Source organism: Podarcis raffonei, chromosome 7, assembly GCF_027172205.1.
Source record: "Podarcis raffonei isolate rPodRaf1 chromosome 7, rPodRaf1.pri, whole genome shotgun sequence".
NCBI lineage: Eukaryota > Metazoa > Chordata > Lepidosauria > Squamata > Lacertidae > Podarcis > Podarcis raffonei.
Window position 1 is genome coordinate 23,099,374 of NC_070608.1, and position 13,863 is coordinate 23,113,236.

General features: G+C 41.8%; 1 protein-coding gene across 1 annotated transcript; it reads left to right on the plus strand.

The window, feature by feature from the left end:
• The first annotated feature begins 2,135 nt into the window (after positions 1 to 2,135).
• On the plus strand, positions 2,136 to 11,516 carry ZNF706 (zinc finger protein 706). The gene is made up of 4 exons (XM_053395517.1): positions 2,136 to 2,331; positions 9,247 to 9,383; positions 10,715 to 10,820; positions 11,221 to 11,516. Exons 2-3 carry the CDS (start codon positions 9,249 to 9,251, stop codon positions 10,808 to 10,810), a joined length of 231 nt encoding a protein of 76 aa, XP_053251492.1. The 5' UTR covers positions 2,136 to 2,331; positions 9,247 to 9,248; the 3' UTR covers positions 10,811 to 10,820; positions 11,221 to 11,516.
• The last annotated feature ends 2,347 nt before the right edge of the window (positions 11,517 to 13,863 follow it).

The window sequence follows — 13,863 nt, forward strand, 5'->3', positions numbered from 1 at the left end:
TGTTCCTTCTCTGTTATATAGCTTGCCAAATGCATTTTTATTTGGTCATATTTCTGTGGAATTTATGATATGGCCTATGCCACAATTAGCTGCTTGCAATCTGTTATTTTGCTTCAATTGTCATGAATGGAGGCCAGGGGGAGAAATCTTAAGATTTTTAAGGATATCCACTTATTAATAATATTCTTCCTCTGGCATCATAATTAATTGTTATTTCAAATGGGACATTAGACGGAACTATGTCATGCTAAAATGCATGAAGGACTGAGATAAATGATGGCATTACCCCAAAGTGGCAATTTTCTGACGTCAAGAGTTTGGAGAAATCCAAATGTTATCCATGGTTAACTATGTCAATTAATTTCAGTGGGTCTCCTCTGAGCGGAACTTTGAATAAAATCCTAAAAATCTTTGCACTGAGAGAGTTTATTATATTCAGTCCTGTGAGGCCCTACCTTTGAAGAGAACTACCCATTTGGTATCTTCACCGAGTGACCTGGAACTGTCCAAATAGGCCATGCAAATGTGGTTGTGTCCTTATGCCCATCTTGAAGTCAGCTCTTATCCCTATATATTATAGGCAATGGTTACATGAGGAAGAAGTTGTCCTTTCTTTCTTTTTTACCTCTGTAAACAAGGACAGCAATAGGAAAAGAGCAACTGAGGATCTTATGGATTGGTAAGTGGCTGAATAACAGGAAGCAGAAAGTAGGAATAAAGAGGCAGTGTTCATAATGGAAGAAGTGGGGTCTCCTTGAAGAGCCGCACTAGGATCAGTGCTTTTTAAGGGTCTGGAGAAAAAGGTGAGCCATGGCCAAGTGGAAAACACCCAATTATTCTGCGTGGTAAAAACAAAAATGGATTGCAAACAATTTTGTTTAGGCATGTCTATCTTGAAATGTATATGTTGACACATTTTGATTTCTTTTTAGTTGACTGCTTTGTTTTTTCAATGTTTAACTGTTTTTAGTACTGTACTTATTTTACTACTTCTTCACACAGCACAGTTACACTGTAGCATTTACTTCCTCTTGATGGCTACAAACTTTTAAGTTTGGGAAGGGGATTAGGCAAATTCATGATGACTTAATTTATTTCCTCCAGGCCCAATGCCTCTATAATGTTGTGGGGCTACAGGGATGAGGCATTATTGCGCTTGTGGGCTTCCCAGAGGCATCTAGTTGACCCCCCTGAGGAAAAGGATGCTGGGCAGATCACTGGTCTGATTCACCAGGGCTTTTCATTGTGTGACATAAATTTGTCAGACATTTCCTTACTTGACCTGTAAGAGCTTGGACAGTAAGATCTGTTTGACAGAGGAACAGATCCCCTCTGGAGGAGGTGGACTCTCCTTCCTTGGCGGTTTCTAACCAGAGGCGGGAGAGCCACCTGCCACGATCTAGTGGAGATCCCTGTATTGCAGGAGGTTGGACTAGATGAACCCTTGGGGTCCCTTCCAAATCTGCAATTCTATGAACCGAAGAGTTTGGCTTTCTTTGATTCCCGCACACTATGTGCCTGCAAGCAGCAGCAGCTATTGTCAGGGGAAGAGTCAAGCTGACCTGATGATAAACATCAAGGAAAGCTGAACACAAAAGCCAGCACCATAAAAACCAAGAGAAGGATCTTTACACTTGCGCGGTGGGGGAGGCGAAAGAGAGAGATATTAAAAGCAGCAGAACGTCGTTTATTATTGCGGCTAACTAAAGCTTCACAAAGAATGCATTATAAAAGACCGGCATTTCGGGTCCCTTCAGCCGGCCTTCTTCTTCTTCTTCTGCCACGGCTTGTTGTGAGGAACCGACTTCCCCTACCCTGCAGGGCGGCTTCCCTTCAACCCGCCATGATGCCCCAACGGGCGGGAAAACCGTCGCTTGCCGACTGTGACCCTGACAGGAAAGCGGAGGGAAGTGGTGCTTTGGAGGGAACTCCGACAGGCCCCGCCGCCACCTCGGCTTCCTGCTCAGGCCAAGTGAGAGGCCTTTCCTCCGCGTTATGTAATAGGGAGGCGCCGCCATTGGCCCGGTCCGGGCGCAGCAGCAGCCGCCGCTGCCGCCGGATGAGGCGTTGGCGGGAGCGGCCTGGCCTGGCTTGGCCTGACTCTCGGCGGCGGCGGGGAGGGGCGGCGCGTGCGCACTTCGCCGCCGCCGCCGCCGACGGACGGGCAGGGAGACGGACGGCGAGAGAGACTCCGTCCCTCACACACACACACACACACACACGGGCTCCTCCATCCTCACGGGCAGGCGGCGGCAGCTGCTGCTGCTGGGCCGCGCGGAGCCTTCCGTAGCTGTCGACGGACGCCTCGCAGGCGGGACCCCCACAGCCCGGGTAAACGCGGGGGGCGAGGGCAGGGGTTTGGTCGCCGCCGCCAGGCCTCGGGGGCGAGGGAGAGAGAGGAGAGAGGCCGGCCGCCTGCTCGGGGCAGATTAAGTCTCTTCCACCCGAGCCGGGCGGCGGCTGGAGGGGTTTATTTTTCAGTCCCGTCTCCCCCCCCCCCCGTGGGGAAGTTTCCCCGTCCCGGGTGGGGGGCTGAGAAAGGTAGAAGAGACACCTCGTGTTTCTTGCGGGGCTGGACACATGGCCGCTTCTTTCACGGACGGGAAGTTTTTTTTTGGGGGGGGGGAGATTTGGGAACATGGTGGTTTCCTTATGGTTTTGCCCTGTGGCATTTCCCATTTATTTGTTTTCCCCGCCTTAAAAAATCCCAAACACGTTTAGGGTGAGGGGGGGTTACTGTTAGGCCCCCGCCGGAAGGTGCTGGGTATGATGGGATTGGGTTGGTTTATTACATTTCTATGCCGCTTTTCGTTCAAATGAATCCCAAAGCGGCTTATAAATATGAGTAGCATAATGGAACACTACACATATAAATCATGTAGAATAAAGGCTATGGGGGTTGGCTGTCTGCGTTTGCCTGTTAGAAAGTTGCACTTTCTTACATAGTGCTGTGAGGTTTTTGAAATGGGCTTTTCCACCTTAAAAAAAGCCCTGACCAGTTTTGCAGTGTTTCCTCTCTTTAGATTATCCCCGGCTTCCCCTAGTTATCCATGTAACAGGTTTACTGGCAGCACCAAATTCACCTTGAAAAGGTGAAGTTGGTAAATGATGTGATGTTCATCTTCATTGAAGTCATGGTGATCTCTCTTGGAAATAAGTTTTTAGCCAGCTGTATCAAGGATAGCAGGACGGAGTGGGAAATCAGGCATGAAGGTAGTGAGCTCCCCCTTCCTTCCTCCAGTTAGGGTTCTTGCACTTGACTGTGGAAAACAAGAGGATTTATATTGCGTTGGCCACACTTGGCCTCATACGCTTTCATGCCAAACACCATTCTTGGCACACTTTACTCTTTGTTGTTTCATTTCTTTCCTTGCCATCACGTGTTGGGACTGAGTCTGCTGTTCGCATCAACATTTGAAACAGCTTAAAATCAGGTTGGAATGCTGTCTCTGCGTGTGTTCCTTGGTACAGTAAGGATTAAAAATTATATATCATAAGAGTTTGATTGAAGCTGAATGGTAAATTAATCTGTGTTGTGCTACGTGTGTAAAAGGCAGCTGCTAGTGTCAGACCTGAGATATGAAACCTCATTACCATTTGTTACTTGGTCACATGCACTGGTTGTTTTCCGACTTGGACGTTTCCTTCTAGAAAACAAGATCTTATGCAAGTGATATGCTTGACAGCTTAATCAGAATCTTATTACTCTATTTTTGTTTCTTTACCTTTTTGTACATTCAGCTGCAAAGGCCTGTTCATTTTCTACCCTTGTTTGTCTGATTAAGTTAAGAAGTGGAAACTAGTCTGCAGTCTCATGAGTTTGGGAAAACTGCATGTTATATGCCCCGTACCCCAAATATAGGAATATTGATGAAGAAGGTATTTAATACTGATATTCCTGACATACACAGTTAGAAGGTTACCAAAACAAGATTAGATGCACATGTTTTGTTCTGGGAATCGGAATCTGGTTGAAAACAAGGAAGGATCCAATAACATATGTTGGCTATATGCAGTTCCAGAGGAGAAATTGCTGCCTGCTGTTATGACAGTGAAATTCTTTTAGGACTTAGCAGATTGGATATGGTTGAAGTCTCATGGGTGTGCCTTTAGAATGAACATCCTGGCCAGCCTCCTTTTTAAATTCTCAGCTGTCCCAACCAAGATACCCATAAGTATACCCACCAAGGCATGACAAAACAGTTGCATGAGTTTTATTTGGGGAGGAAACCATCTTGGGAAATCAGCAACAAGTATGCAAACCAGTTGATCCCTACTTTATTAATCTTGCCAGGGTAATAACTTACTATTATGCATGCACCGTAAGTAAAATTACGTATGGTGTGGAGAAAGTGAATGGAAACTGTTCTTGCATTTATATCCTCCAAGGAACTCAAGGTGGTATAGATGGTTCTCTCTATTTTATCTTGTCGTTTGCCCTGTGAAGTAGCAATATAATACACACACATACACAACTATCCTTCACTAGCAGCAGTTCAGTATTCAAAACAATAATAACCAGCCACAGCAACAGTGCGAACAAGGCTTGATGCAGAAGAAGTTTGTTCTTGTTTTTTGGAATTAGAAGATCTAGAGATCTCACCAAAAAATACTTTTGATCATGTAGATAGCAGACGGGGGAGGAACCCATGTACAGTGCAGTGGTACATCAGAAGTTGAACAGGATCTGTTCCGGAGGTCTGTTCAACTTCGAAACGTTTGACCTCCAAAGCACCACTTATGATTTCGTCTTCTGAAAGAATGTTCGAAAACCGGAACACTCACTTCCGGTTTTTGATTGTTTGGGAGCTGAGGTACGACTGTATTAAAACATAGGAAATGTGAATATGCAAGGCAGAAGTTTCAGAACCATATTTGCAGTCTTAAAAAATAATCCCCAATGCTAATAAAATGAGAGAACTTTGCTGTTCAATTATAGTGAAACTCTAAGCTTTTATGTGGTCACACTGGTTTTATGGATTCAGTGTATGTGGGTTCAGCATATGTGAAGTCATTCTCACTTCCCTGTCACTGTTCTCACTGGGCTGCTTTGGGAGGAAGGGAGGGATATAAATTGAATAAATAATAATAAAGTTACCCATCTGTAGTCTGAGAATATGTGACCTTTTCTATAGAGCTGCTCTGTGGTCAGAACACACACATTGTACAGCAGAGGTAGCTAACCTGTGGGCCTCCAATTGCTGGATGACAACTCCTATCATCTCTGATGGTTGGCCATGCTGCGGGTGGTTCATAGGAGTTGGGAGTCCCTATGACCCACATGAATATAGGTCTCTCTGCCTTTTCCTTGTGAATCACTTTGCTGGCATGTGGATGGAATGCTCTGAGGAAAATGATACAGGAAGATAAACTGTTTGAGGAACTCAGACTTGGAAGGAGTATGCTTACCCAGTCACTGAAATTTGCAGGAGAGTTCTGTCTTGTTCTGAATTCAAGCCATCTTCAGTGTGGAGCAGTGGTGTTCAAACTTTTTTCAAAGAGGGCCAGATTTGATGAAGTGAAGGCCGTGAGGGCCAACCAAAGTTTTTGACCTTTTTTAGGATTGAAGTTGTTGAGGTTTTTTTAGGATTTTACCCCAGAAAATAAACTGACACAGGGGCTGGATTATACCCCCAAAACGGACTTTGGACATGCCTGGTGTGCAGTTTTTGTCAGTAACTCAATACATGCTTATTCACCTGGGCTTTGGGGTTGTTTTGAAACTGGCCATTGTTACTTGCTACTGCTCCTGTTATCAAAAGTTAATAAGGGCTTTAGTGTACCATTTTCCTGTTTGCATGAACATCCCTTTATTCGGAGCAGCCTTCTAAAAATCAGTCCCTTTAGCTTGGTATTGTCAGCACCGTTTGGCAGCAGTGGCTCGCCAGAGTTTCTGGAGACATCACAAGTTGAGTTTGGGATTTTTGCATGCAAAACAGGCGTTAAACCTCTTGAGGTGCATATTTTGATAATGGCCAGTTTATACAGTCATACCTCGGGATAAATACGCTTCAGGATAAGTATTCTCGGGTTGCGCTCTGCGGCGACCCAGAAGTAACGGACCGCGTTACTTCCGGGTTGCGCCGCTCGCGCATGCGCAGATGGTCAAAGTGATGTCATGCGCAGAAGCGACAAAACATTGCGTCTTATGTTCTGTTCAGGATGCGAACGGGGCTCCGGAACAGATCGCGTTCGCATCCCGAGGTACCACTGTATTTGGAATAAATAATAAACCTAGGAGCAAGCCAAAAAAAGTATAGGCTGTTATTCCATTGCATATCTAATTCTATATCAGGAATAGGGAATCTGTAGCTACAACTCTCATCGCCCTTGAACACTGGCATTGAATGGGGCTGTTCGGAGTGCAACAATATCAGGAGGAATGCAGGTTCTATGCTGCTGACTTTAAGAAAAATATCATGGCTATGAACAGCATAGAATAAAATTATAGTCATAAAACAAATACAAAACATCACAAATTAAATAAAATTAATATATCAGCTTTACTGAATCACTACTTGGGGGAAGCCAGAGTGAACAGGTGAGCTGTAAGCAGGCACCAAAATGCCAGTACTCTAGGGGGCTGCCTGATAAGCACTGGAAGCACAAGCCAAAGGGCAGGTGCCACCGCAAGCCAGACATAGCCTATCCTGGAGGATGCCATGGTCAGTGGTACAGAAACCTGCAGAGATCTCACTCTCCTTGTCTCTCTCAATTAAAGTAATCTATCAGGGTAATAGGCCAATTCTTCCCAAAACCATGCCTGAATTCAGATTGCAATGGTTCTAGATAACTGGTCTCTTCCAAGAATGTCTCCTGTTGTTCTGCCACTACCCATGTCATCTTCATTTACAACTGGTTGGTAACTATCACAAACCATGGAGACCAGTGCGTACTTCTTTAGGAGTGGCCATACTAGCTTCTTTTAATACCAAAATTTATATACTGCTTGATTGTAAGAAAACCTCTAAGCGGTTTATAAGAAAATCTCTTACGTGGTTAATCAATGATAAAATATTTTCAATGACTAAAAGGATACCCGATTTTAAAAGCATTTTTAATACAGCTGTATTTGAAAAGTACAATGACAAACACAATCTTAAGAATATCCCTCATCTCTCTCTTTTATGTCTGTGCCATACGATCACAAAGTGTGTATTTTGCTTCAGAACTATTTGTACTTGACTGCAAACTATTAGCTATTACCTAATCAGCTGAAACTCATATGAGAAGTTGACTTTTTTAAAAAATTGGATGCTATGTATACTAAGCAGTCACGTGAGCCTCAGTAGGATGCATATCTTTTAAAAATTATGCAGTTATATGCAGCTTTACATTTTGGGGGGTTTGTTTTGTGTTAGTATCACAACTTGATGATGCTTGCAGGGGAATAGTTAAATTATCAAGCTGCTAGGATATATATATATATATATATATATACACACACACACACAGAGAGAGAGAGAGAGAGAGAGAGAGAGAGAGAGAGAGAGAGAGAGAGAGAGACCTTCAAGAGTACACTGGGATAACCTAGATGTCTTGGAGAAGTGTAGGCAGGCTCTGGTTGTCTGTCACTCTTCAGTCTTCTTGGTCTCTTGCAACAAAACACTGTAAATGCTCTGAAACAGCATATTGTGACAGACTCTAGCTTCATGTTACACACTTGCACAATGATACAAGGAGCAATCAGAAGTAAACCAGAACTGAGTGGAAATTATTCTGAGTTCATATGTTACCTGAGGAATGAGCACTGGCTATAGTGTGGGAAAGAATTACTAGGTCACTTTTGATGGCAAACTTAGACATTAATGTAAATCTTGCTCAATCATAAAGCTCCCTCGATAATATAGGACCATAATGATACGCTTAACATAACCTACCCCATAGAGTTGTTTGATGAATAAGAAGGGATAACATCATACCTGCTATCTCTAAGTACAGTGGTACCTCAGGTTAAGTACTTAATTCGTTCCAGAGATCCGTACTTAACCTGAAACTGTTCTTAACCTGAAGCACCACTTTAGCTAATGGGGCCTTCTGCTGCTGCCGCGCCGCCGGAGCACGATTTCTGTTCTCATCCTGAAGCAAAGTTCTTAACCCGAGGTAATATTTCTGGGTTAGCGGAGTCTGTAACCTGAAGCGTATGTAACCTGAAGCGTATGTAACCCAAGGTACCACTGTACTTGAAGAAAGGGTAGGGTACAAATCAAGAATATCTGTTGGTGTAAAATATAAAAAAGAAAGTTTCCCTGCTTTGTAAGCAAAGTGTCCTTGGTAAATGTGTTCCCTTCTCTGTTTGCCTTGTGATATGAAAGTGGGTGCAGAGACGTATTTGTAAGGGAGAATTGGAGTATTTTTGTAAACATTCTAGACCATTTTAACCCATTGTTTCCAGTAGCATCTGGTGTGTAAGACATTTTTCTTAATAAGCACCCCCCCTTTTTTGTGTGTGTGTGTGGCTTTTTGTGGCTGGTCAGTTCTTGTCCCTTTATTTTCAACTACAGTAGTGAGTTCTGAAATACTATTATCCTAGCATAGCTGACAAATAACTTCATACAGGCTAGAGTTCTCCCAAGTCTAGTTGGAGTAATAAAGGTGTTGAATTCCTTGTGTTCTGTGACTGATTTATATCCGTGTGAATGGAACAATGTGTACTTAATCTAAGAGTACCTTGAAACAGTATAGGGCTGTAATTGGGCTGTCACCAAATCATTGGCTGTCAGGAGCAGGGAAACGCACAGCAGTAATTATGTCAGGACACAGGATAGTTTTGTAATTTGACCCAGGACTACCAGTTTCAGTAGCAGCCATGTGTTTCTTCTCAAGTATAGCACCACCTTCAATTGCTCTAACTAAATGGAGGGGTTTGAGCCTGAATTCTTTCCTCCAAATTCCTCCTCCTCGTGACAGAATAAATATTCTCTTAGTTGTAATCTGTGGAACCACTCTTGTCTCATTTATGGGAATAAATGATGGGGCACCTATGCTAGTTGTGAGGAAAGTACCTGGGCAAGTAATTACAAAAATAATTTGTTTGGGGAGGATAGTTGGTCCATATCTGAAAGCAGCTTGTGCTTTTTCTAGATGGAGGCTGGCTCTTAAGAAGTGCTTAAATGCTATGGCTGCAATCCTAAACACAGTAGTGAGCACATTCTTTTAACTTGAAGCCATTTATTTCTCAGCAAATATGCCGTAGATTGCTCATACGGTTCAATCTGCTATAATGCCTTTTGCACTTATTTTTAGATATGGCTCGTGGACAACAGAAGATCCAGTCACAGCAGAAGAATGCCAAAAAGCAAGCTGGGGCAAAGAAGAAACAAGGCCATGATCAGAAGGCTGCAGCTAAAGCTGCTCTAATATACACCTGCACCGTCTGTAGGGTAAGAGGCTTTGAAAATGAAGCATTGTGGCAATCTTTCCAGGCCCCCAGTTTGACTGGTATGGAATGAAGCTATGGAAGAGACAAATAACATCTATGTGTGCTGTGTGCTACGTATGCACTCTAGGTGGGGAATTGATAATTTGACTCTGGATTCCCTATGCTCTTTTGCCTTCACATAATTCCCTAGAATTCTCTTCTCCATAGGCAGTACAGAAGAACCTACATAAAGTTTTAACACACCCTTTGCGTTGTCACCGGCTATTATATCAACTTGTGCCTATTTGTATGAGTTCAGTCTCCTACTACTGATTTCAGTTGTTGGGTATCCTGTGCTAGCAAGTCAAAAAGGTTACATGGCAAACACTTGAATCTTGTATCTGAATAACAGTGCAGGACTTGGTGAAGCAGGGATTTTGGTCAAATACAGGGGGGAGACTGTTTGTTACATAGGGACCTGCCTGTTTCTAGACTGTGTTTCTATACATTCCCAGCATTTGGTGAGTGTCTTGCTTGTAAGTTTAGCCTTATATTTAAGCACTAGTCTAGTAACCTTTGGCGACCAGGAATTGCATGCTGATTTGGGAGTGGGCTGGCAGGGGTGCTATGAATTCTCCCTCATCTGCACCTACTATAAAACCCAGGTGAGCTGTTAGAGAAGGTGAGCCCCCTCCCGTATGCCCATCACCGAAAGTCGGTTCTTGATACCTCTTCCCTTTAATACCCAACAGGCTATTTTTAAAATGATGGCTTCCCGTTTGTGGAATGCTCTTCCCCAGGGAGGGTCTCCTGGCACCTTCATTACATATTTTTAGGCACAAAGGGAAAACATTTCTCTTCAACCAGGCTCTTTGCTGTTAAACAGTCTATGGCTTTTGAAATGTGTTGAGGGAGGGTTATTTTTTATTATTATATCATGCATGTTTTGTTTTTATATTGTAAACTGTCCTGTGACCTTCAGATGAAGGGCAGTATATAAATGTAATAAATAATAATTTTGTACTTCCCAACAGGCAAAAAACTAAAGTTAAAACTGAAGTCACTGGTTTCAGGAAGGAATACCCATGAAATACTAGCCAAATAGCCGGCAGGGAGGGGGCACAATTTTATGTACAATTTGTGAAAAGGATAAGAATTGAGTAGGAATGAGTAGGTAGAACAAAGCAGGGAAGTTAGGAGGGGTGGCAAAGAACGAGGAACAGTGCCTCCAAAATCTGGCTGTTCTTGAGCCAAAAACCCTAATGCAGTCCTTTAGGATTCAGAGAGAAGAAGCTGTATTTGAATCTGTTTGGGATTTTGCCTTGCATAAAGCTCCATTCTCTCCTTAATCAGACACAAATGCCAGATCCCAAGACCTTCAAACAGCACTTTGAGAGCAAGCATCCGAAGACTCCGCTCCCTCCAGAACTGGCAGATGTTCAGGCGTAAAAGCTCACAGGTAAATGCTTAGTATTTAAGTTTTGAATTAAAGAAATTTAGTATATATCATAAGTAAAACTGCATCAAATAGATTTCATTTACAATATAGGTTTTATGAAAATTGGGAGCTAACTTAAAGCATAAACGAGGATTTTGGTTTTGTTGTTTCTCATATTTAGAACTTTATTTTGATATAGCCAGGGCATTACATAGCAACTTGGAGAGTTGCCAAAATTGGCAACAAGTCTGTGAGAAGATAAATGTGTGTAATCTTCTAATTTTGTTGTGTTTATCTGTTACAAGGGTTCAGGGAGGTTCAGTTCATTTAATTATGGAATGACATTACATTGAATCATTAGATGCTAGTAATTTGATGAGACAATAAGACTGTATTTAACAATATTACTCTTGTGTTGCAGGTGAATTCATGGAACCTATTGACTCTTCTACTGTCAGACATTGCATAACAAACCTGCAGCTGCTTTTCTAACAAACTGTTGATCAGCAAAAATGAAGGAGCTATAGAAACATTCATATTTTTATGCTGTTCCTCTTGGGCGTCATGTAAAGATGAATCTATGTAACTGTACAGTTGTGCCCTACTTGGAAATCTGAAAATTGGTTCATTCTTAAATTTTTTACAGTTGTAATTATATTGATGTTCATATTGTGTAAAATAACTCATTTAATAAAATAGTACTTTGATTTTACAATATCGCAGGTAAAATACTTGTAGAAGTTCTGTTTTCAATACCTGTTTTATTTGCCTTACAAAATCCTAACAAGTGGACTTCTCCCACAGCCAAAAACTAAATGGTGTCATTTGCTCTTTAACACTTATTACTGTTGAGTCCACATTAACTAGAAAATTCTTTCTCCATTCGGTATGCAACTTGCTTTGAGCCTGGTTATTTTCTAAAACACTTAATGTCTTTGACCGAATTAGTGTTTTCTTTCAACTCTGTTTAGTTTGGAGTGCCTGCTCTACTGACCCTTATGAAATTTCATTCTTGTATATAAATGAGCTTTTACCTTAAATTTATGCACTGGAGACAAGTGCAGTACCAGTGAATCCTCATGCTAGGTGGCAGGCTGGTGGAAGTATAGTAGAACTGAAGTTTTGTTTTGGTGTGATCTAAATGATCATATTTGCTATAGCAAGTTAAAATAATTTATCTCTGTTGTGAAGTTCCACTGTGGAAACTCTTAAATGCACCTATGAGAAATCAGCCACACTGGCTACATTAGTGTGTAAAAAATGACTACTGTAATGGTTTCCTTGTTTGAAAGCAGATGTTAAATAAATCTGTTTCAAAGAACAGGATGGCACACAAAATGGAGATAATAACTAACGAAATGGAAAGAAAAACTAGCTGAGCTTTGATTAGTTGGAACCGATGAATGGTAGCAGGATAGGTGTTACCCTTTTCCTATCTTGCAGCATTGGTTTATGTCTGGACTACCCAAATTTCATTTTGAACTAGATTCTAATGTCAGATGCAGAGTGCCCATGTTTTGGAGTTCTGTCTTACTTGCTTTTTACTGGAAAGAACTGCAAATCCATTTTATGTTGGTAGCAGATGACTGACATGGGCATTATTGCTTTCCCATTGATTGGATATTTGGAAGGAAATATTGACCAACTTCTCTTTGCTTTGTGCCTGGGTCATTTAATCTTTTAAACAGTTAATTCTTTACTTAAGCATGCCCATGCAGGTTGCACATTTGACACGGAAAGGTAAATAGCAGTTTGTGCTATCTATGCCATTTAAGTTCATCTGCCTTTACTATAGTCATTCTGGAATGAATCTTCACAGTTTTGTAGCTGTCACTGCATTGTACCCCTGACATTAGAATGTAGCCTTTTGGTTTGTTTTGTTTCCTCACTTGATAATTACAGCCTGTTCATCATATGATAGCTAGGTCCCAGTAGGCAAGAAATCTGCCTTCCAAACTGCTGTGGTATGCTTAAATGTTGGAACTGAGTGCTTTTTAAACTGAAAGACACTTGTTCACAAATTTTTACTTTTAGTAGTCTGTTTTTTGGGGGAATTTAAAAAAAACCACCACCTTTAAATAAGTTCATTCCTAAAGCTGATACTTGTCATGTATTATTTCAGACCTCAGAGCAGTAAATAAAGGAGGTTTTTCTTCTAAATTATTTGGGAACAATTAAGCATAAGTTTCCTACTAGCTGTAGGACAACTGACCCATTTATATGCAGAATTTGCATTTTTTTTAAAAAAATGGTTGTCATCAGTAGCATTGTGTTTATGCACTGAGCAAGTTAGATCTTGATTTTGTACACTATGCTAATGCTGTTACCAGCAGATAATTTGTTTTCTAATCAGTTAAAAGCCACCACAGAATCTTGGAAGGTCAACACACATGGGAGCTAACATGCGGGGTGGGGGGAGAGAAAACTGAGGTGGTAGGAACCTTGAATTCTCTGTGCTGAGTTAAAGAGATGGGGATAAATGTGGAAAAAATATTCTTTCCAAATCTTGTGGATGGTACCCTGTTAATCCTGGATAAAGACACAATTGTGCAGTGTAATGTGTCTGATTAAAATCTTTTAAAAAGCAAAAGTGTAAAATGTGATATTTCCTGCCTACTTAAAGCAAGTGTCATTTTATTAAGCTTTGATGCTAGCTGGGCAGCTTTAGCAATTTGTTTAGTACAGGGAATGGAAATGACAGCAAGCATTTCACTCAACTCTCTTAAGCACGAATAACTTGGGTTTGGAAACACCAAGATAAGGTAAAGAAACATCTCAGCAAAGGTCCTGGTGAATTGCCAAAAGTGCTTGGCTGTGATGAACAGATGTTTGCCTATTGGTTAAGTCACACTTGAAATAAACAGGATACAGGGTTGTATCCAGCACTGCCATTATGCTTATGCAGTAGACGCACTATGGAACTTCCCTCTCCTCTGCCATACAATCCCCTGCACACCCCCAAAATCTGTTCTAGAAGTTTTGGGGACCTTATGGTACAGATTTGTGGGGTACGTAGAGAGGAGATTGCACAAGGTCACTCTACGCATGTAGCACTTGAGGCAAA